Source organism: Hakea prostrata, chromosome 10 (assembly GCF_041222555.1).
Source record: "Hakea prostrata isolate BN-2017 chromosome 10, UWA_Hpros_2, whole genome shotgun sequence".
In the NCBI taxonomy this organism is placed as follows: Eukaryota; Viridiplantae; Streptophyta; class Magnoliopsida; order Proteales; family Proteaceae; genus Hakea; species Hakea prostrata.
In genome coordinates, this window is record NC_142609.1 from 43,495,715 (window position 1) to 43,520,363 (window position 24,649).

Sequence of the window (24,649 nt, forward strand, 5' to 3'; positions counted from 1 at the left end):
TCATAGCATTAATTTCAGCAATAAATGTCTCGTAGGCCGTGCAATGACAAGGGACAAGCTCAACATTCGCTCTAAGACCGCCATGAGAATAGGGACACCACTTTTTGTCTCCTCAACCAATGAACAATGTCACATCAAGCCGATACTTGAGTTGACTCCTTGATTATAAAAGGTGCTCACACTAGCCTTGGGGTCTGCAATAGCCGGAGGATGATGACGTCACCAGGCCATAGAGGTCATCTCCACCGTTGAGCTTCATCATGAAGGGTCAGTCGGCCATCGCAAGCAAGGAAAGGTCACAGGTTCGTTATAAATAGTGGCGGCACTTTCAGGTATAACTAGAGCTTCTTCAGCCATTACTTTCCTTCATAACTCCATGAGAAACATTCCTCCTTGAATCCTTAGCATTTATTCTGCAAGCATTGATTCTCAGCTTCTTCCTTAAGACTGACTTAATCATTGGAGGTGGCTTCCCGTCCTCAAAGACGGCCCACTCTCACCCTTACTTAATTTTCAGGAAGCTGGGGAGGACCAGAACCAAGGAGAACCGGGGTTGGTCGAAAAGATAGACTTTCCCTCAACACACAGCTAGGGCATTGAGGCCAAACTCATAGATGCACGCTCTGCTCAAGCGCAGAGAATCTATGTGCAATCTCCTTAGTTCTACTGCATCTGCATAAATGTTGCTACCACTGTGCTAAAAGTAGAGATAAAATTGGATTGGATTTGGATCAGATAATGATAATACCATATCCGCATCGCATCGTATCATATTTGGATGAATTCAAATAATATTTGACCATTTTCCAACAAATTCAATCAGATTTAGATGTTATTCATGTAGTTATACAAGTTTTTGTCTATTCGTTGACATTTTTATATTTTATTTGTGAGATTGATTTTGAAATTTAAGAATTCAACAACTTTTTTACTATCTACTTTTTTATAATCTCTGATTTTTCTTTTACATTTTTTCACTATTTTTTATATTTATTTTTAATAAAAAATTTAGAAAAAATATCGACCTCTCTTGAGTCAAAAAATTTATAAAAATAAGAAAACTGATCTAATAAAGTTGCTTATTCAAATAGCTAGTCGGATGGATAATAATTGGTTGGAAAGAGGCATTAGTGTGTTACCATGGACTCAACACCCCTAAATGGATACGAACATAAATTTTGAAGCAAATTTGATTATTCATTTAGTGCTCTAGCTAGAAGCTCGTCCACCTGAAATGCCATTTAAATGATAGTGGTGATCGCTAGTCATCCGAAGAAGTTATGAGCTGTTTCAAATCATTAGGAAAAATAAATCGAATTGTTGTTATTTTCTTTCAGTTGTCAGTACTTCTCCAAATAATTTCTGGAACAATGAGAATTCATCAAAATCACTTTTATGTTTCTTTTACCTATTAGGATCCTTCTCAGACCCTACAGCAGCAAGATTACAAGTATTTTTTGAAATTCTTGCTCTGAATATACAGGCTCACTTTAATGTCATCAGTCTCCTTACAGTTTCAAGAAAAAATTTATTATTGAATAAAAAAATTTCAACAATAAAAGCATGGTTCCTTTGCCACTAGTAGTTCCATCTCAAATCCAATATGTAATTTCATTAACCTTCAAACTCAGAATACATGAGTCCCATGTTTCTGCTCTAACATAAGTATAAGAATGCTCCAACAAGGTTCCTGCATGATCAAGTCAAATGGTGCCAGTGGACTAAGCTTTTGACCTCTGTCAATCTTCAAATTTTCTATGCTTATCCAATTTGTATCTCATTCCCTTGCCATCTCTAGCAACCTCTGAACATTGTTGAACCTTCACATAAACACAGAGAACAGGCCAACATCTTTAGTGAGGTTGCAAAATTGTACTACAAATAGTATCTTCTGTCTTCTCAAAACACAGATTATTTACTTCTGTACATCCACCTATGGTAATCACATCTAAGTTTGGTTTTCTACATCCAGATATGCTCTCTGTGGCAAAACCTTGGGCTCTGATGAGCACAAAAGATGAATTGGCAAAAAGTGTATCAATATTCAATATAAATGATGAAACTAATCTTTGGATGCTCAGTTTCAGAACAAACCTGATCCCGCTGTAGAAGATGTATCTTGGACTGCTTTTGAAGCAATTGCATGCACTATACTTTTCTGCTTCTTACATTATCTTCCATGTACATCCTTCAGTGATTTAATAGAGTCTCCAACAAAAGTTTAGACTGGACTAGCTACTCATATCCTTTTGCCAATACAGGGGCAGTGTATATTGAAGTCCCCAAAACAAAGGAAGCAAGTATAGTAGTTAATGCATATACATGAGCTCTCCATGGTTGACTGCTGTTTCTCATAGCATAGAATTCTGCCATGAAAGTGGAAACCGTACTCAGACACCCTAAGAACCCAAACTGAATTCCTGTTGCAATAGTATCACATTTCTGGGTATTCACCTGCAACAAAATTTCTTTCTGATCAGAAGCAATTTGTATCACCGTCTTTTTCATCAAATAAATGTACTGTTATCTGCAAAGGCCTAAAGCCATAACCTCTCCCCCCCCCCCCCCCCCAAAAAAAAAAAAAAAAGGGTTCAACAGCTCAAGATCATGAAATTATACTTGGTGCAGTGAGATACATTCTGAAACCATATTGTTGGTGTTCTACTTGGCCATGAATTATTTAGTCTATCCCTTAGAACTCAAAGTTATACGACTTTTCAAACCCAAGAATAATAGTTTCATAAACCTACGCACGGCCATGTTGATCACATTCAATAAGAGCAGCAAAATTCTGGGAGCTCTTTTATGTTTGTAAATATTTGGAGTATGCATATTAGGTGTGCATAAAGTTTATGTCCTACCAAATATGTAGTAATCTCATTGAAAGATAATAATACAGGCAAATGTGTTTTGGTGAAACTTACTGCAGCCATCACTGTTGCAAGTGCTGCCATGATACAAGCTGCTGCAACATTGGCAATGAGAGTCCCAAAAGGCATCCAGCTCATGAAATGCTTCTTCCCAAGCCCTTTTCCATTTAGCCGAGCTAAGAACCATCTCAACCACACGCCTGGAGGTGCAACCATGCAGGCAAACCACAACTGAGCAATGCTGCCACCGTCATTAAAGTCTCTCCTCAATAATGACCCACTAACACCCCACAACAAGCTCAGCAGCAAAAGCAAAACTACCAGAACTCCTAAATGCTTCCTGAGATTGTTCACCCTCCACTTGCTTGATTTCATCTTGCCATCTCCCTGACTACCAGTGAGTTTCCCTAATAGCCATCTAAAACCCTTCGCTGTTTCAACACCCAAAGAGATAGATCCAGCAGCAAGGATTGTGTCTACAGCCAGAAGAAAGAAAAAGGGATAAGTAACTTAATGAGATGACCAAGTACAAGAAGATACATGTGATGGAAAATCTTAAATCAATACAAAGTTAGAAAATATGCTCATTAAACTAGACCATAATAGATACTTAAAGTGAAACAGAACTGCAACAGTAGGAAGCAGTTAAGCAGCCAATAACAGATAAAAACAATAGTAAATTTACTATGCAATCTTGAAGTGCAAAATTCACCTATGAAGAAACCAACAACAGCAAGAGCCCAGTGGCCATTAACACAAAGTTGAAGCATTTTCTGATTCCAACCGCTGAAGGTAGTTAAGCTTCCCAAATACCCAGTTGTCAACGCAACAGCCAGAATATCAGACACCTGCGAAATTTTCCCTTTGAACACGACGCCTAGCCATCCCATCAGGAAAGAACCTACCTAAAGAAAATTACATCAAATTCTACAGAATTAAATTTCGAATAATAAACCAAACATTCTGTATTCTTACTGAAATCAATTTCTTAGGCCGTTTGCAAACCTACCCCTAATTTACCTTATTTATTTTGGTATGTCATTTTCACTAGATTCACTTATATACAATTTGTTCTGCAAATAGCACATGTGACAGTGTGTGTTTTGGGGTTGGCTTTCCTTTTTGGAAGGAGAAGAGGTATTCTTTTTCTTTTCTTTTCTTTTCTTTTCTTTTCTTTTTGGGTTGGGGGGGGGGGGGGTTTGGAGATGGCTGCAGAGAGAGAGAGAGAGACCATATTGGAAGGAAGATCTAGGTAGAGAATAGTTTGGTCACTCGTCAGATCAACAATCCCAGAGCCAAACAGCTCTCGCAGTAAATACCTCGTCAACACCTGAAAGATTTCACAAAGGAAAAGTCAAACTTAGCAAATTGTAACATAAAGAAAAAAGTTTAAGAACAGTTGATTTTCAATCAGCGCTCTACCCACCCCTCAAAATAAAGAAGAAAGTGTTGGTTGGACTGATAACTTGCAAAGTTTGTGCTGACATCATTCACAAATTGGCAAAATTTGACTGAAGGAAATTTAAGCAGAGTTATATATTTCCCCCAACTGGGGCTTTGGTTAATGAGTATTTCATTCATCCAAAAAAATCTTGGCTTAACTGCTAAAATTTGCTAGCAATGTTATATATAACAAAGATGCAGAGTTTTAAATGCCTAAGTAAAAAACTGGCAAAATTTTAGAAGTTAAGCCTCTCTTTTTTTTTTTTGGATGAATGAAATACTCATTAACCAAAGCCCCAAAACAAAGAAGAAAGTGTAGGCTGGAATAATAAATTGCAAAGTATGTGCTGAAATCATTCAAAAACTACTAACAATAATCACTAACTAATGAGATACTACATCACCTTGGCATTCAAATTCAAAAAATACACTAGAAACCAGAATTGCAGGGATAGAAACCAAGACCACCTTCAAAAGTAAATGTAAGATAGGAGGTCAAGTATAAGTGGCTGAAGTTACTCTCTTTTTTTTGTGGAGGTGGGGTGGGGGGAGGTGTGAAGAACAATATCAAAACCTTGGGTGAAACTGATGGTCAGATTCTGGGATCTGACAAAAACTATTGAGATTAGGACACTCGAGAACAGAACAACAGAAACAGAATTTGATTCCAGAGATTAAGGAACATGGCAGCAAAATTCATTAGACTACAATATGCTGGTTCATAAATTGCCAACAAGGGCTTTCTGAAATCACCATCAGGAACTTATTGAATCACCAAAGTAGGGATTCTACTGACCTCAAAATAGAAAAACAAATCTTGATTCATTGTTCAAACTGCAAATAACGCTATGTCCGGCACACTATTGGAGGATCGAATTTTGCTCTATTTTTACCTTTTCTAAAAAGGGAAAGAAAACAGGAACTAAAATTCCTCTAGATGCAGGTGTATGAAGTGTCCTAAAACAACCAAAAACTGAAACACAAAACAAACTGGGGCTGGACTTGTGGTGTCCATAATCAAGGTAATCACTTATATTAGAATTATAACAAAATAAGTTAGGTACCTTGCATGCTAAAAGTTTAGACATGAACAGTAGTTTGAACTGGAAGATTAATTCACCAGTGAATCAAACCAAATCAAACTGCAGGAAAAAAAATATTATCTTCCTCTTCTTTCTGTTGGAAATTTTCATTACTTTAACATTTAATAGAAAGTAAATTTAGGAACTTGAGTTGAAAGGCTTAATTCATTTTTTTGGGAAGAATTTTATGGGCTAAAATGTGGAAAAGACAGTTTTGGACACCCTTAACAGCACAGGGTAGTGAGTGGAAACATCATCTTTGAAAATAGTACCTTACTGATTCTCTGTCTAAGTACAAATATAAATATACACATAAACACACACAAAAAAAAAAACCCTTAGAATTGTCCACTATATTTAACATAAAAGAGAAGGTATTCATCAACCCCTATTCTGGGCTCCCTATCCTAAAATAGGTTGAATACCACTATATCTAGAAGAAAGTTATTATCAAAATTGAAGTTCAAGTTTAAAACAGAGCAGCATACTGTTTCCAATTTCTAGTGGGCCAAGGGACATAACATACAACTCTGATTTTCTGTCCTTTCAATATCTAAATTCATGGAAAGGTAGAAAAGTAAAATATGAGTAGTATGGGCAATACTTTAACGAAAAACATTGGAGGAAAAGGAGCAGGTGGACATGATATTATTGTAAAGTGATGAGCTCTCCTATAAACTAATGAAGAATGGCAGCAGAGAGGATCAAAAGTGGAACAAAACTCAAGATCAGAGTCTGTACGAAGTGATTAATATAGGTAAGATAGGACAGTTGGGCATTGATATAATTGGAAAGTGGCTGTTGATAATGTATATTTTAGTTGAAATAGTTGCAGCAGCATGGTAATCATCTTAGAGGCCTCACAAGGCATCCTTTTACCTTGTTCACATTCTCAATCTGGTAGGGTTCAATGATGTGGGAGACCATTTTTCTTGTTGTGCTCTATAGCTGCATCATAGACAATATTGGTGGACCTATCTTCTGATCGCTTTGAACTAACAAGCACAAACTGTGGCATTTGAGGAAAGAGAGCAGTAGAATATGTTAAATGGAAAATGTGAAGCACAGAAATGTTTTCTCCCATGTATCTTAAAAGGAAACCAAATAAATTCCCATTAGGCAAAATATGAGCACATCTTACCCCGAGAATTCCAAAAACAGCCAAGTGAACAAGGTATGAAACATATTCAAACCATAGAGGCAATAATTCCTTGTCATCCTGAAAGAAGAGAAAAAAGAGTGTTATATGAAAAACACGTGTAAATATCTAAGAACCATCAACATTTTTTCAGCTTTCAACATGTAAGTATAGATCTTTTTAAAGTATTTTCAAAAGAAAACATCATAAGAATATAACTTTTCTCCCAGCTATCAATGGAAGTAAGAAGATATGACACACAGCCTGAATATGCCCCCCCTCACCCCCCTAACTCTCTGTTGCCAGAACTCTCCCCCTCCCCCCTGATTCTTACCTGTTGGATTCTATTAGGAGTCTAAGAAGAGTTTGTATAGGAGTTAAATTAGAGTTTGCATTCATGTAAACTTCTATTCCTTGTAATAGTCTACTTTCCACTTTATTATAAATAAAGGACTTGAGATCATGGATCAATAAGCCATTCTACTACAATCGTTTCTTTCAACATGGCATCAGAGCCTAAGTTCGATTGAAGAATTTTTTCCTTCTGCAAAACCCATCGCAAATTTTTTGCAGATTTTCTCTTTCTTCTGCTACCGTAAAACCCATCGCAGTTGCAGAATTTTCTGCAACCATCACAGGAATTTTCTACAACTGTAATACCATCGTAGAGCTCTTTCTTCTGCAACAATTGCAGAACTTTTTCTACAACCATCGCAGGATTTTTCTGCAACTATCGCAGAACATTCAAATTCCTTTTTTTCTCGCAACTATCGCAGATATTCAAATTCAGAAATTTTCTGCACCTATCGATTCTTCAGTTTTGGATAGAAATCTGCCACTGCAAGAACAAGAAAAAGGAGGGAAAGAAGAAGAGAAGAGGAACCCTGCTTATACCATCACCGCTGCATCTCTTATCGAGCCAGAAGCCATCGAAATTCCCTGAATTTTTTTTTTTCATCCATCGTTTTTTCTGGCATACCATCACCGCTGCATCTGCACCCATCACAAACCCTCGCAACCCATCTCCTTTTTTTTTCTCTGTTCTTCAGTACCCACTGCACTACAGTGGGTTCGATTAGGGAAGACCAGGAAGAAAAGGAAAGAAGAAGAGAAGAAAGAGAAGAAACACCATCACTGCTACTACTTGCTTCATCGCTGCTACTACTTGCTTCGTCTCTCCAGCTTTTGGGACTTCAAGAAGAAGAAGAGAAAACGAATCAGACTAAACCAGGTAAACAATAAATCTTGGTCGAACCATATTTTGGTTCTCTCCAACTTTAGACCATATTTTGGTTCTCTCTGAATTTAGACCAAACCAGACCATTGCATATTTGGCCAAACCATATTGTTATTTTGTTTCTTATAATCTGCTATTCTGAAAGAAAAGAAAAGAAAAGAAAAGAAAAAAAAAAGGGAGAAAATTTTTGTCTTACATTGTTTGGCTATTGCATTCTGCGACGTTTTAGTTTTTTTTCAAAAGGTGAAGACTGAAGAACTGCAGATAATTTTGTCAACATGACAACTATTGATGATACTACTGCTCCCACTGGATCCAAGTATTTTTCCACTTTTTATTCTCTTTCGGTACGATTTGACGGCACAAATTACTTGATCTGGTCTCGATCTGCTTACCTGACTATTGCTGGAAGAGGACTGGTTGGATACATTACAGGCACTACTATCAAACCCACTACCGCAGGTGTTTTACAGGATAAATGGATATCAAATGACTCTCTTATTATGTCATTCCTTTTGAATTCCATGCATCCAAATATTGCCCGGGTTACCTATTACTTGACATCTCGCAGCCCAAATCTGGAAGGCTACTACTTGAAACATATGGACGAGTTGGGGAATGATGCACAGGTTTATGAGCTACGAAAGAAGCTTCATGAGACTACCCAAAAGGAACTAACTGTGGCCCACTATTATGTTGAGTTGCGATCTCTTTGGCAAGAGTTGGATCATTATGGGGATTATCACCCCACTAATCCAAATGATGTGGCGACATATAAGAAGTACATTGATAAGATTCGAGTATATGACTTCTTGGCAGGTTTGAACGTGGAGTACGATCAGATCAGAGTGCAAGTCTTAAGTCGTTCTCCCTTTCCTACACTAGAACAGTCTTATGCTCTTGTTCAGTGCGAGGAAAGTCGTCGATTAGTCATGCTTCATACTCCTATTATGGAGAAATCAGCTTTACAGTCTGTTCGCACTAAATCTGATCCAGCTAAGGAGATTGTCAAGTGTGAGCACTGTCACAAACCATATCATACGAAGGAAAATTGTTGGAAACTGCATGGGAAGCCTGCTGATTTTGAGCAAAAACGAGGACAAAGACAGGGAAAACCAAAGACTAATCTTTCTGAGACAGTTTCCACCACACCCTTTGCAGACGTTGGTTTTTCGCAGGAGGAGTTCGCTACTCTGCGACGTATTATGCAGTCTTCTACTGCCGGTATAGCCTCGACCACTGCTTCCTCTACTACCCCTACCAACTCCTACCTAGCTACTTCAGGATCTGGGGAAGGAGATTGGTCGTGGTAAATGGACTTTATTTACTCGAGCCGATTAGAGGATCTACTTCTGCTTTGACTACATCTTCTAATCCGGTCCATTCGGTAATATCAGACCTTCATTAGTGGCACCATAGGCTCAGTCAACCCCCTTTCAAATTTTGTCATTTTCTCTAGATTTGTTTTCCTGATACTTTTATCTTACCATTACAATTTCATCATTTCCAAGTTTCCCCATTGGAATTTCCTTTGTTATTAACTTCCCACGAGTAACGCTACACGTGAGAGGGAGATTGAAGATGTCTACAATTTAAAGCCTTTCATGTAGACTTCCTTATGTAGAACTTGATCTTTGTTACCTTTGAAAGTTTGTCCCTTATCTTCGCAATCTTCCACTTTGGAGATCTAACATTGCTATAGAGCTATCTTTTTTTGGTATGTGAGAACTTGATCTCTGTTAACCCTGGAGATTTACCCCTTAACTTGACATCTTCCCTTCGGAGATCTAACCTTGCAAAAGACTTGTCGTTTGACCTTTGCAGAACTTGATCTTTATTACCTTTGGAGATTGTCACTTATCTTGACAAATTTTCCCCTACCTTTGGAGATTGTCCCTTAGCAAACTTTCCCTTTAAAGATCTAACATTGCTACAAATCAAAACTTTCACTTTGGCTGTTTTACCCTAGCTATTGTTACCCCAAAAATATATTTTCCCTCAGATTTGTGCAGAAATTTAGTCTTCTCAACATTTGAAGATTCTACTTTTTTACTTGGGCGTTCTTCCTTGGAGACATAAAGTTGCAGTAAAGATGAGGACAAATCAAATGGAAGTCTATAAGGCAGACGTAATCTATAAGTTTGAAGATCAAATTGCAGATGTTTACCTGGACAGATGCTTTATACTTTTTTGGTCAAGTTGGACAAATGTGATATCCATGCCTCAACTTGAGGGGGAGTGTTGGATTCTATTAGGAGTCTAATAAGTAGAGTTTGCATTCATGTAAACTTCTATTCCTTGTAATAGTCTACTTTCCACTTTATTATAAATAAAGGGCTTGAGATCATGGATCAATAAGCCATTCTACCCCCTCTTCTGACCCACCCCCTCCACCCACCCTCAACCCCCCCCGGAAAGCTCTCTTCTCTAAACCCAGTCCCTTTGTTACAGACCTACAACACTCCTACCTACCTTCCACCTCCCCCAGCCTTGCCCCCTTAGCATACTGCCCTTCCTCCTCTATGGCCCTTGGTATTAATCGTTGGAAGTCTGCCATCCATAGTCATTTCCTTAGTCCTGTTCCCCCCTCAGCATTATCAAAGCCTCCATCACCAAACAATGGAATGCCCATGGCCTCATGGAAACTTACCTCCTGGACTCTGGCACTTTCCTGTTCAATTTTGTTTCTCTGGACTGCAACACCTATGCCTTGGAAGGCTCACCCTGGTTCGTTGGAAAGGCTCTAATCTTCATCAAATCGCCTCTCCATAGGGTCGACTTCAGCACCTTACCCCTATGGATCAACCTCCCTAGATTACCTCTGGAATTTTGGAATTGCGACTGTCCAAGTCGTACTGGATCAGCTACTAGAAAACCTCTTTGCTCAGACTCTAAAACCCTCAATTTGGAGAGACTCTCGTATGCTCGCATTTGTGTGGAATTTTCTGCCTCTGAGCCTCTTCCTCCTCTCATCACGATCGAGGATGATAATGGTTTGAAAAATGATCAGGTGATTGTTTACAACAGGGTTCCACATTGATGTAAGCTTTGTTCCAGTTTCAGCCACAACTCTAGTGATTGCTCATTGCCATAAAACCAAATTCCATCGAAACTTGTGAAATTTCAGTGGAAATTTCCCATTTTGGGAACCTCGAAACGAAAAACTAGAGGACCGAAAAAAAATCCCAAGTTTTGATTGAAACAATCGAAATTTCGTTGAAATTTGTCGAAACTTCAAAACCTGGTTCAACCCAGTTGGACTAGCTGGTTTTGAGGAAAACAAATTCCCAAATTTCATGGGAAACATGGGAAATTTCGTGAAAACCTAGGAAATTTTGTGGAAACTTGGGGAAATTTCATGGAAACCTAGGACTTTTTCCTGCAAGTTTCGTAGCTTTCCCAAATTTTAAAATTTTTTGTTTCTTTCATGTTCCCCAAATACCACAACAAATACCCCCTCCATCAAGAGTTCCCTATCCATATTGCGTATTCCCTCAGACTACCTATCTTATGCATGTTAAAGACCAGACTTATAAAGTTACAGTTGTCGATTGCCTTGACAACCATATGCATAAAACATCATGGGATGTCTATGTTCGTTGGTTGGAAAAGGGGATGTTATAGGCATAATACTGCTCAGCTCACAGGATGGATCCACTCTTGGCACTAAGTTGTACTTTCCTTTTATTGTCAGTTACTTTGTATTTGATGTTTTGAAGTTAGAAATTATATATTGAATGTCATGTACTTAAGTAGTTAAGTCTACAGTGTACTTCTCGGACAACTCTACATTGATATTATGTATATTGAATGACATTGTCTACATTGATTTTTTTAGCAAAATACAACCAATGTGTTCTTTATCTAATTAGCTTAAATGCAGAGTTCCACCCTAAAATACTCCTTAAAACTTGTTGAAACTTCATGTCAAAACTTGCACAAAAAAGTCCTAAGTTTCCTCGAAATTTCCCAGTTTCCCACTTAGGTTTCCCATTTCCACTTGGTCGAAACTTGAGTTTCCCTCGAATTTTTTTCTATGCAGTTATCACTTTTACTGGTTTGCTATGGTGATGACCTCGACTTGACTGCAACAATTGATAATCTTTAGCAAGTTTTGGATACTCTTAAGGCCACCTCTATAACTGCATCAATGATAACTATTAAGATTGCTACCAATATCTCTGTTTTAGTCTCCACCTAAGCCACGACACAGAAGACTTCTGCTCCAGTTATCTCAGATATGAACTCTGCCCTTATCGCAAAGGATCCTGCCTCCACTGCTCTTATGAAGATCGACCCTGCGCCTCTAATGGATACCCTGCAGGTGGCTAATACCTGCCGGCGAAGAAGATGACACAACAGATCATTGTAGAAAGCTCTCCTTGCAAGCACGATCCACCATAAAGAGACGAGCTCCCCTATCGATGATTGTCAGCCCCCTGTTGCCGCAGTCCCTGTTGCCACTGGCGACGCTTTGATTGCCGATATCTCTGCAGCTATTGAAGGTCCTCCTACCTTTTTCTAATCATAGATGGAGTTGTCACCTTAATCGCTACACCATCGAGCTGTCAATTTCGAAGGCGTGACCCCTGCAACCCCATCACCATCTCCCCTTTTTCCTCTCTCGGTGAACAACAGAGCTGAAACCCCCTTGCCTTTATCTCCTTCTCCAACACACGCTATTATTAATGAACCTCCCATTCTACCTTTACCCATATTACCCCTACCCAACTACCCTCCTATAGGCCCAAACCTTCTCTTTAAATCCCAACACCATTTTACCTCTTCCGGTTCGAGCCCATGTATCCGCTCCACACTTACTATCACACCCCACCCGCCCGACAACCCGCGGGAGCGATCCACGATTTTAGTCTATCAATAATAATAAATACAAGTAAAGACAATCATGAGCAAGAATAAGTTCAATAATTAAATAAAAGGATTACAGGAGTCCAAATACTCTAATAAAATAATCAAGGAAAGAATAAATATCAAAATGAATACGAGTTCAGTAGAAGCAATCAAAAAGAGTTTTATGATTTTCTTTCCAGTTTCCTTCTCTAAAGCTAAATAATGTTTTTCATGAATTTCCAGAAATGGGGTCCTCCAGTTCTTCTCCATACAGTGAGCAAACTGCATGGCAACCTGTCTCCTCCGCCCATCAATGGGTGCTATAAACGCATTCCATGCATTTGCAGGAGCTCCCACACAGGCTATCTCCATTTCCCATTGCCGATGCCACATCTTCTTCATACGGGAAGGTTCCTTCATAGGAAACCAATCCATCTTCTTGCGTATTTCCTCCATCTGTACAAGCTAATAAACAACAACAACAACAATAAACCTTGTCCCAACTAAATGGGGTCGGCTACATGGATTCTTGCCCTCCAATCAGTTATTTTCGAGGCCATGCTAAATACAAGGCCTAAGCTATACATATGCTTTCCCACCACTTCTCCTAAGGTTATCTTAGGTCTACCCCTAGCTCTTCTAGTTCCTTCAATATGGATTATATCACTTCTCCGTACAGGGGCATTTATAGGTCTCCGTTGAACATGGTTGTGCCACCTCAAATGACTTTCTCGAAGCTTATCACTTATGGGAGCAACTCCCAGACCAACTCTAAAATGATCATTTCTTATCTTATCCATCCTAGTTTTGCCACTCATCCATCTTAGCATCCTCATTTCTGCTACATTGAGTTTATCTATAAAACATAGAAAAATAAAGGAATGAGTTCTAGAGAACTCAGTAAGAACAAACAATGATTCCCATCCATATGTCAAACCAATCAGAAATGCATAAATGATATGTATGAATGCAAAATATGAATAACGCTAAGATCTAACCATGCAAGTCTCTAATAGTTGACATGCTTTAAGATATACACCAGCCCTCCTCTAGGTAGGTCTAGTCACTTTGATTCGGTAAGGACTAGTTACTTGTAGGGATCCTGGGTAAAATGGAAAGTCCACACCTGGCTCTCAAACCATGGCTGGGGTTAAGTCAACACTCTCTCACCACGACCATTGGCATAAGTACTGGCGCATGTCGGGGTTTCTAATCCAATGCAGGTCATAAAAGTAACATACTACATGAAGTCCAGATACATCCCCTATAGCACCAACCAACTCGGTTCAGTATCCTTCGCAACCTAGGAATGAGAACCCTTACGGACTGGTTACCGCTATTGGACTCCATTCCATAACCCTATGGTCATCCACATATTGTTGGGGCGGAATGCTCTCATGACTCCTCACGACACTCGATCCATTCCTTGGAAGTCCATGAGCCCAACCCTAACATATACAACCCTACCATTTATATGAGCAATAGTGGACCAACGTCACATCACTGTCATCACAGGTCATCTGACTTCAATTCCCCTACCGAAAGGGTAGTAGCATGTGGGGTACCTAGCCATGTAACTCTAGACTCTACCTAGGTATGTCATCCAGTAGTGATAGTGCTAAAGCCATCAGCGAGCATGTGTCCCATACCACAGCCCTCTGATATCCCAAGCTAGGATATCCCAATGGAATACCCCTTCCATCAGAACCACAAACCCATCCAACATCAGTAAACCACATTCATGGTCAACAAAGTATAAGTAATGGCAATACAAACAGCAAGCATATAACAAGATCAGTATGCTAAACAAGGTTACAACAGTATATGAAATGAAAAAACAGTAATAACAGACACTGGACTAGCATGTTTAAGTCATTTCTTAAGGATATGATTGTATGTCCTTACCTGTAATTATGCAGAATTCCTCTAACTTACAATACAAAAACTATTATAAGACTTTTATTTGAAACAAAGAACACCTATATACAAGGTTACAATAAGGTATAAATCGAATGAATCAAATTAGATTAAAACCAAAAGTCATTTGGTCACTAGAAACCAGCCGGTCGCTTAAGTTGAGCGACCGCCCAAAAAACAGAGAGTTTTCAATCCGAAACTCAGGCTTCTGATCATCCGATTTCAATCCGAGTTTTGAATGATCATAGTCCGAATCTTAAATCTATCACTCCCATAACCACGGGTGATACTAAACCTAACCAAAGACATCAAATTGGTTATCCAGAATCCTCCCTCTTGATTAGATCAGCCATTTTCACGAAAGCAGGGTTTTGTTTTCAGATCTGATCTCACCAAGATCAACAAAAAGGTAGGCAGTGCAATAGAAGGATCAAGAATAATCAAAGGGAACACTAATATACTTTTATCATAACAAGTGGTGAAGCATGAGTGAACAGGGAATCACTTACCTCAACCAGATCAACTATGAATGACAGTAGAACCTTCTGGGACTCTAACAGTACTTCAGATTTGCTTCTAGCACTTCTCCACAGCCGTCTAACCTCCAAAAACCGTAATCCCAAATTTAATATTCGTAAAATAGGCAAGGGTTTCTATTTATAGGAATCAGGGGGCAAAATAAGGCAAAACCCCGCAACCAGGACCAAGCGGTTACTTGGTTTAATCAACCGCCACTAGCAACCGCCCCCAAGTATATTGCTATACAAGGGTGCTTTGCTCAGGGGGTTGATGTCCAAGTACAACCTAACCCTAATGAAGACATAGGGGAGGTCTTACCTTCATTTTGGACATCTCCAGACATCACTTACCTTCCAGAAGTCCAACTACCAAGCAAGGCAAGCTCTTTATCAAAAGAATCCAGATCCATGGGTTCAGGGTATGGATCATGGACTTCTATCCGAACACTCCACAGATTTACCCGGCTAGACCTTCGAGTTCTCGAACCTGCAATACGGATCCTAGGTTAGAAATACGGGGGTTGTTACACTTACCCATGTTGGACTAAAAGCCTCTCCTTCTATTGGGCCCAATCCAAGCCCACCCACCCACTTCTTAACCCTTTCAACCCACTCCCTAACCCTTAAGCCTAACATACCTAATCTCCCCCCCCCAAACCAAGAGCCCATCTCCAGCCCATCCACACAGCAACAAAATCCTTCAACCTAAAACCTCACCCCCAAGCCAAAATTGACTAAACCAACTTGTTCTCTGAACCATCCATCTCCACACCACACCGAACTGTCATCTTCTATGGAACCTCTCCCAACTTCCACCCCTTTGTGCTAGTCTCTCTCCCCTGAACCGTTATCTCCCACCTCCGACTTCTCCCTTGACCCTAATATTTTTAAAACTCCCTCCCCTATCTCCCCCTCCCTGTGTGAGTCCCCTCCCTTCATCACTACCAATTTAGTTGCTACCATTACTCCTATTGACCACAATCACAGTAGCAATATAGTTGCCTCCCCCCTCACTATTACAATGTCTGATTTCTTCATCTGGAATATAAGAGGTCTTAACTCCCTTGCGAAACAAGCTGAAGTCAAAAACACCATTAAAGATTTTAAGGTCTCCTTTTGCGCTCTTTTTGAAACCCATGTTTCATCTTGATAATGCCCATCAGATTGCTCAGTCCATTGCCCCCTCTTGGTCCTTCCTATCCAACTCCTCTCTTTCCCCCAATGGGTGTAATTAGATCCTATGAGACTCCTCTAGATTCCAAATAGCCCTCTTAAATTCCTCCCCCCAACCCATGCACCTCAAAATCTCTACCTCTATCTTTCCTCCCTTCTTTTTTACCATTGTCTACGGCCTCAATCGCGTCCCTGATCATACTCCTCTTTGGTATGATATCCGCTCTATCTCTTAGTCCATTGAGGGTCTGCCCTGGGGTATTGGTGGGGACTTCAACACCATTCGATACTCTCATAAAAATGTTGGACGTTTACCAATGGACCCTGTCTTGATTGATGACTTCAACTCCTACATTGATGATTCTGGCTTATCTGATCTTCCTTGGTCAGGTCATCCCCTCACTTGGTATAATCGTTCAGTCAACAATGCTAGAATTGCCTCCAAACTTGACCGTTTTCTCTCAAATGATTCTTGGCTTTCCTCCTTCCCTGCTTCCCATGCCTCCTCCCACTCTAGCCTCTCTAACCATTCCCCCTGCCATGTCCAACTTCTCCCGGCGATTTCCTTTGGTCCTAAACCTTTAAAGTTCTTTGACATGTGGACTTCTAGTCCTTCCTTCCTCCCTACGGTTAAAGAGGCTTGGCTGAAGCCTGTTCATTGTCATTCCCTTCCTCTCATTGCCTTCGCTCGTAAGCTTTGCAATACCAAGGAAGCTTTCCGTTCTTGGAGTTCCCACGAGTTTGGCAATATCTCTTCTAAGGTTGCCTCCTGCAACTCAGATCTTCTCCGAGTCCCATCCCTTCTCCTTGATGACCTCCTTAACCCCTCCTTGGTGGAGAATGAAAAAGCTCTCTTTGGATCTCTCCACTCTCACCTCCAATGAAGAAATTTTCCTCCACCAAAAGGCCATAATCAAATGGCTTGAGCTTGGTGACTCCAACACAGCCTCCTTTCACCGATCTCTTAAAGCCCGCCACAATCTCAACTCAATTCATCTTCTCCTCTCAAGCAATGGCTCTTGGATCTCTGACCCTTCTAGCACCAAAGTAGAGGTCATCTCTTTCTTCTTGAGTCTCCTCTCCCCCCTCCCTCCCATCTCCCCCCCAGTCTCCTCAATAAATTCATTGACCCTTCCTATTACTCTTCTCTTTGTGCTATCCCTTCCACTAAGAAAATTCTCCTTGCTATCCGCTCTCATAAAACCAATCGTGCTCCGGGTTCTCGCCACTTAGAACTTTATTGTGGAGGACCTAGAGCGTGCTATTCGCAGCTTCTTCTTTAACCCTTGTCAACTTTCTTCCTCAACCAAACCTTCCTCTACCTCATCCCCAAAAATCTAAGAGCCTCCTCTCTCTTTGATTTCCGCCCTGTATCCCTTTATAACCTCCTCTACAAATTCATCTCCAAGGTTTTTGCGAACAAGCTCAAAAAGGTTATCCTCTCCCTAGTGAGTTCAAACCAATCTGCTTTCATCTTTGGCTATAGTATCTCGGATAACATCCCCTTATGTGCGGAGGTTGTTTGCTGCTTTGACAGATCCTCCCATTCCCTTACCGCCCTCCTTAAGGTCGATCTCTACAAAGCCTTCGACTCCATTCATTGGGACTTTATCAGTGAGGTACTTTCCTCCATAGGATTCCCTCCTCCCTTCATCCATTGGGTCAAGATCTATATCTCCACCCCTTGCTTTTCCATCATTACCAACGGCTCCCTTGCGGGGTTCTTCCCCTCTCGAGTTGGAATTCGTCAGGGCTGCCCCCTCTCTCCTTACCTATTTTCCTTGGCCTTGGAAGTCCTCTCCCACATTCTTCAATCCAAAATTGAGCAGCTACTCATCTCCCCGATCCCTAAGTGCAAATCCCTGAATCTCACCCATCTTGCTTTTGTGGATGACCTTAGAATTTTCTCTAAAGCTGATCACTCCTCCATCCTCTCGGCCCTTACCCTGTTTGATTCCCTCTCTAGTCTTAGGGTCAACCTAGACAAATCCACTCTCTTTCTTTCTAGGGTTTTTGATCACCCTCGAGATTCCCTCCTCTATTCTTCAAGTTTCAAGCTTGGCTCCTTCCCAGTTGTCTATCTTGGTCTGCCTTTTTATCCCTAGTAGGCTCACTCGTCATCATTACTCTCCCATGCTAGACCACATCCAGAAGAAACTCTAACTCTGGAAAGGCAAGCTTCTCTCCTTTGCTAGTCGAGTAGTCCTCATTCGCTTTGTTCTTCAATCTTCTTACCTCTATTGGTGCGGTATCTTTTCCATTCCTAAATCTACCATTCACGCCATGGAGTCTCTCTTTGTTGCTTTCCTCTAGAAGGGTAGACAAGCCTCGCGATTTATCCACCATGTTAGTTAGCGGTCATTTGTTGTCCAATCTCTTAAGGGGGCTTAGGTATTTGCCGGATCCGCAATGTCAATTTGGCTTGCCTTCTCAAACTCATTTGGAAAATTGCTTCCAAGCAAGACTCCATCTGGGTTCATTAGGTCCACTCCTATCTCCTTAGCTCTGACTCCTTTTGAACTGTCCCCCTTGCCTTCTAACCCTTCTTAGGTCTCGAGAAAGCTCCTCCTTTTGAGACTACGGGCCCTTGCCGCCATCTCTACCTCTATTTCATCTAGTTCTTCCATTTCCTTTTGGCTAGACCCTTGGCATCCGATGGGCATTCTTTTTACCTTGCTAAGTCTCCGAATCGTTTATGACACCCGCATCCCCAAATCCACCCCTTTATCTACCTTCATCTTTAATGCTTCTTGGGATACTTCCCCCCATCCTAGCCTTCTTCAAATCTCTCCCTCCTCCTCTCCCTAACACCCCTACCGATACCACTGTTTGGCTCCCTTCCCCTTCCAAAACCTTTTCCATGTCATCCACTTGGAACTTTCTTTGTAACCCCTCTCCCAAGCCCCCTTGCCCCCCTGGTCTATTTCAAAGGCCACATCCCCTGTCACTCCCTAACCCTTTGGAGGGTCCTCCACCTCGCCCTCCCCACCCAATCCTTTCTCATTAGCCGTCACATCCCTACTAGCCCCAGTTGTATCCTTTGTTGGAATGGTTTAGTGGACTTAGAGCAGCTTTTCTTTTTTTGCCCCTTCTCTAGTTCCCCCTGGAGAAAAGCCCTTGCTACCATCTGGCCTTGGTCAAGGCGGCATTCATTAGGGTTTGCTCGAGATTGGTCCTGGATTCTGAGAAATTTCTCTGGCTCCTCCATTTGTGACCGAATTGGTAGACTAGTCTTCAATGCCACCATCCATCATCTATGGTGGGAGCACAATCTCAGGCGATGGCAAATCCCGCTCTCTTGACTTGATTTGGAACGCCATCCATTTTGATGTTTTGACTAGGCTTTCTTTTTACCCCCATCCCCCAGTTGCCTACTTCCCAAGGAACAAGTCATTGTTGTCTCTTGGAGTCTCAACTCTCCCCTCCTCCCTTCCATTTGAAGGCTAGTTTTTTTTGCCCCTTGCTTTTAATATAATTATTTATTCATCCAAAAAAAAAAAGAATATAACTTTTCTCATTTAATAAATTCATCAGGTAGGATACCAGTTGTATGTATTGAAGATCATGAAGCAATTTGTCCATTGACTTCAAAGTTAATGCAATTTCTTTTTGACTAAGCACTCCCATGCTCGACCATATCAAGAAAAAGATCCAACTCTAGAAAGGAAAGCTCTTCTCTTTTGCGGGAAGAATCGTGCTCATTCAATCCGTCCTCCAATCTTCTTACCTATATTGGAGCCGTATTTTCTCCATTCCCAAATCCATTATCCTGTCCATGGAATCCCTCTTTTGTGCCTTCCTTTGGAAATGCCAAGAATCCTCTAGATTCCTCCATCCCATCTCTTAGGACTCTGTGTGTCGTCCCAAATATGAGGGAGGTCTCGGGATCCGTCGCATTCTTGATGTTAATATGGCATGCCTCTTGAAGCTCATTTGGAAGGTTGTATCTAAGCATGATTCGATTTGGGTTTCGTGGGTCTACTCCGACCTTCTCAAGCAGGATTCCCTTGGGACCATTTCTTGTCCCCATAATCTGTCCTGGATTTGTAGGAGGATCCTTCTCCTCCATCCTCAAGCTCTCTCTGGCATCTCTATCCAAATCTCGCTTGGATCTTCCATTCTCTTTTGGCTGAACCACTGGCATCCATTGGGCGTTCTTTATTCTCTCTTTGGCCCCCGCACTGTCTATGAGACCCGTATCCCCAAGTCTACCATCCTTGATGCCTTCATCTCCAATGGAACTTGGTCCCCTCTCCCCCATCCCAGTCTCACACATGTTTGGAATGCTCTCCCCCCTATCCTTAGCCAGCCGCGTGACTCCACCATTTGGACCAAAATCCTTCACCACATCCTCCGCCTGGAACCTTCTTCGTCCCCACCACCCCCTGGTTCCCGGATCCCGTTGGTTTGGTTTAAAGGTCACATCCCCTACCATACTGTCACTCTCTGGAGAGCTCTCAACCTCACCCTCCCAACCCAATCATTCCTCATTAGCCGCCACATCCCTGCCATCCCTAGTTGTTCTCTTTGCTGGAATGGTTCAGAGGACATTGAGCACTTTTTTTTCTCTTGCCCCCTTTCCCGGTCCCTATGGGATAGAGCCCTTACCTCCATTTGGCCATGCTCGAGACGATCTCATGGATTTGTTCGGGATTGGACTTAGATCTTGCAAAATTTTGCTGGTCACTCCATTTGCGATCGCCTTGGCAAGCTAGTTTTCGGTGCGACCATCCACCACCTTTGGTGGGAGCGTAACATCAGAAGATGGACTTCCAAATCTCGCTCTCTTGACTTGATTTGGAGAGCCATCTATTTTGATGTCTCTTCCAGATTGCTATTTATCCCCCATCCCCCTGTGGCTGACTCCCCCAGAAATAGGTTAATTTTTAGTTTTTGGGGCCTCAGTTCATCTTTTGTTCCCCGTCCCTGAGCTCTGTGGGCTCCCTTTGTTTGCTCTTCCTTTGTTTTGCTAGTTGTTTTTATATAATTATTTATTCCCCCCCCCCCCCCACCAAAGAAAAAAAAAAAAAAGAGGGGAGAGTAGTAAAGAAAAAAGTTGACAACACCAGCAGCAACAGTACTAGTCCTGTAAATATTGAGTAGGGAGGTACAGTATGAAAGAGATTGAGTTGAATAGGAGCTGACCTGAACAGGTTTACTTACTGATATACTTTGATCCTTATCCTTATTGAGAATTGGGTCAGTGGCAAGCGGAGAGACAATCTCTGAAGGAAGTGGGGATAAAGGTGAGACTGCATTACATGTGGCATCATTACGGAACCAAAAACCATAAGAAGATAATAGTACTTTCTCAGGAAAACCGTTCTCAGTCTGTACCGAAGGATCTTCCACTGAGAACTGGAAACTTCCACCGTCACTGTATCTGTTGCTGTGAATAGCCAGGTCCCCAATATCCCCCGCTTGTGATACCGATGCACTTTCAATTTCATCAAGTATAAGTTGAGGATCAACACCCCGTGAGATACTAAGAGATCGCCTCCTCAAAGAACTTTGACTGCTCATCCTTCCAAGTGAGTCCCCTGCCTGTTCTGGATCATTGCTATTAATCCCATCACTGTAGTGGCTGTCTAGAGAAGAGCTCCAGCCAGTAACATAATTCTGATGAGTTTTCATGAGGTTATTATCATCAGAGCTATTGGGCTTCATTCTTCTCTGTAAGAACTTTGTGACTACAAAAAACAGTTACAATTGAAAACACTAATTAGCTTCAAAAAGAAACAAAGAAATTGAACCCATCTAACCTGATCCAACGTAACGGACAACAATAATAATTCAGCCTTATCCCAACTAAATGGAGTTGCTTACATAGATCATTGCTCCAAAGATAATAAAATAAGATAAACAATAAAGGGGACTTAGACAACAAAATCGATATAAACATAAGGGAAATCATTTGAAGAGGAACAGCTTCATGAATCTAGTATGACACTTTCTTTTTTTTTTGGTAAACAGTATGACACTGATGTACATTGCATGGAATGGATCAGCTGTGCATGGATACATCAAAAGAAACCAATTAAAAAAAGGGAATGCCTTAAGATATTAAACCAAACAATCTGAAATAGTTAGTACTCAGAACTCAAAAGTTATGCAATAATAAACCATATCTTGAATGCTGTCTAAAGAAGGGACAAACTTTTTGTGATTAAGATATTAAAAGACACAAAAAGGTATCAAAAAAGAAATGGAACAGGCCGTTGAACATGCTTTGTCTAATGGCTTTCCCATAGGAACATTAAAACAATATAAAGTAAGAGCTTGAACAAGAGCTTTGAGAAAACCAATACAGGAAGCCCACAGTTTGCATATAATAAAATTACTTTAGCACGAGCGTTTTTAGCATCAGGGGTGAAAAATACAAACAAGTAAGCTATATATCCTGACGTCATGTGGGTCTCTGGGTTAGGTGTTTGATTTATTGTTTATAATCAACTTGCGTAGTCAAACTGAATAAGCTAAGCAAAACAAACAGATGCGTTAACCTGTCCCTTCAACAGATCAATTGACATAAAATAGAAAAAGTTAAAATTTTTCCAATTCCCAATTCCATCATGATTCATGCACGAAAACCTACGGGATGGATGGCGAGAATCTGTGAAAATGAGCTGGAAAATCTCGTGGTCTGGTGAGAAAGATGGTGCCAAAACCCAGATACCAACTAATTGCAGAGAAGGGGTGTGAATTTTTGTCTGGCTCAGGTACTGACACAGTCATGTTGGATCAGTGTCTCATTCTAATCTTATTCACAACCTCTCTACCAACCCTCGTGATCTTCTTCTTCGGCTCCGACATTGGCACCACAACCATCTCCTTCCTCTTCTCCTCCCTCAGTAGGGTTGCACACGGTTGCAAGATAATGATGTGAGCTTCAAAGAAAAACACAGAGAGCTGGGTTTAATTATTGTCCCACCTTTCAGTGTTCTAAGCCAGAATGTCAATAGGAAAAAAAACTGTGGGGTGTGTTCATTGTTTTTGTCCGTGTAAGTTGAACACGGGAGCCTTACCCAGCATCATTTGTCTTCACCAAGTTGAATTTGGAGTATGTTTCTTTTCATCATTCTTAGAACGATTAATTGATTTACAGAAAAATTAAATAAGAAAATTAAGGTCAAATGAAAGGGCCAGCATTCAGAATTCTGATTTGAATTCTTTACCTTCAAATTCAGTCGGTGCGAATGCTTCACCTCTGATTTGAAGAATACACTTTCTTCTCTTCCTTGTGCTTGAACACGTCACCTGTTCGGTCAGTCTTCGACCACTAATCCAAGTACTTTCATATTATCACGTCTTCCACTCTCATCAAAAAACACGGTTTCTAGGCTTGCTTCTCTAATTCAAGGGGAGTTGGGGTTGTGTTCTAGGTAGTGGATGAGCAGAATAGTTGCAGGGATGGAAACGAAAAAAATCACCCCAATCGAACAAAACAAGCCCAGAAGATGAGGAAGCGGAAACGAAAATGGCCAATCCCTTTGCTAAAAGATAGAGTTTAGAAAGAAGAGATTATCGTAGCTGTTGACCAATTGCATAGAACGAATTGCATTCGGCGAAAGCGGTGGAGAAATGTGTTTCAAAGAATTTTACGGTCAAATGGGAATAGGGTTTGAGGAGGGTTGACCTTCAAATGCATCTGAAGAGACATGTTAAAATAAATGGGTGAAAGAAGAATCTTAAGAGCAACAGTTATCCCAATTTCCTCTTCTTCTGTGATCCATTTTTCCCTTTCGGTGGACACAGGTCACACAGCAGATGGCTATGACCGAAAGGTCTCTGCGACGATGACCAAAAAAATGCAGAGAACAGGGCAAGTGTGGTGGAGGAAGAGGAACTAATAAGGGAAAGAATATGTGGTGCAGATCCAGTGGAATCAAGAGGTCAGAAGGGAGATAGGGTTCTGCTTATTTCAATTTGGAGCAACTGATTGGCTTATTTCAATTTAGATCAACTGATTGGCTTGTTTAAATTTGTATAAATTTCTTACCCCAAAAAGATTGGATAACTTTTTTTTCTTTTTTTGGTAGACAAAAAGATTGGATAACTTGATTGGCCTAATTTTGATTCTAATGTCAAATGATGCCATTAATACGAAGGAAACTAGCAGTAAAAGAAAGAGAAGACTCACCCAGGTTCCTCCCCGAGCAGCTTTTCCCTGTAATCCTGAAAGCACCTGGAACTGGGATCAATCTTCAGTTCCCTTCTTGAAGGAATGTTACAGAGAGAGAGAGGAGAGAGAGAGAGAGAGAGCCTATAGGGTGGGCTGGTGACATATGTATGGTTAAAAATACAAGAGAGAATATTTTAGGGGAAAACAACAAAGATTCCCTGAAATTTGTCAACGAATGATTAAAATGCGTGGCTTCTTTAGAAAACACTAAAATGGAAGAGAAAACTGTTCACAAGTT

At 40.8% G+C, this 24,649-nt stretch overlaps 1 protein-coding gene across 5 annotated transcripts; it reads right to left on the reverse strand.

Moving 5' to 3' along the window:
* Positions 1–1,082: 1,082 nt before the first annotated feature.
* LOC149003229 (camphor resistance CrcB family protein) lies at positions 1,083–24,466 on the reverse strand. 5 transcript variants are annotated; one of them, XM_089138555.1, is made up of 9 exons: positions 24,370–24,466; positions 22,825–23,116; positions 21,375–21,919; positions 6,537–6,614; positions 4,102–4,200; positions 3,583–3,775; positions 2,925–3,346; positions 2,095–2,454; positions 1,084–1,820 (listed from the first exon to the last, which is right to left on the reverse strand). In XM_089138555.1, the coding sequence occupies exons 3-8, from the start codon at positions 21,894–21,896 to the stop codon at positions 2,236–2,238; spliced, it is 1,533 nt and encodes a 510-aa protein (XP_088994681.1). In that variant the 5' UTR covers positions 21,897–21,919; positions 22,825–23,116; positions 24,370–24,466; the 3' UTR covers positions 1,084–1,820; positions 2,095–2,235. The 5 variants fall into 5 exon arrangements, with proteins under 5 accessions (XP_088994678.1, XP_088994681.1, XP_088994680.1 ...); XM_089138554.1 differs by lacking the exon at positions 24,370–24,466 and adding an exon at positions 23,405–24,346; XM_089138552.1 differs by lacking the exons at positions 22,825–23,116; positions 24,370–24,466 and adding an exon at positions 22,056–22,818 and having other exon boundaries at positions 1,083–2,001.
* Positions 24,467–24,649: the final 183 nt, after the last annotated feature.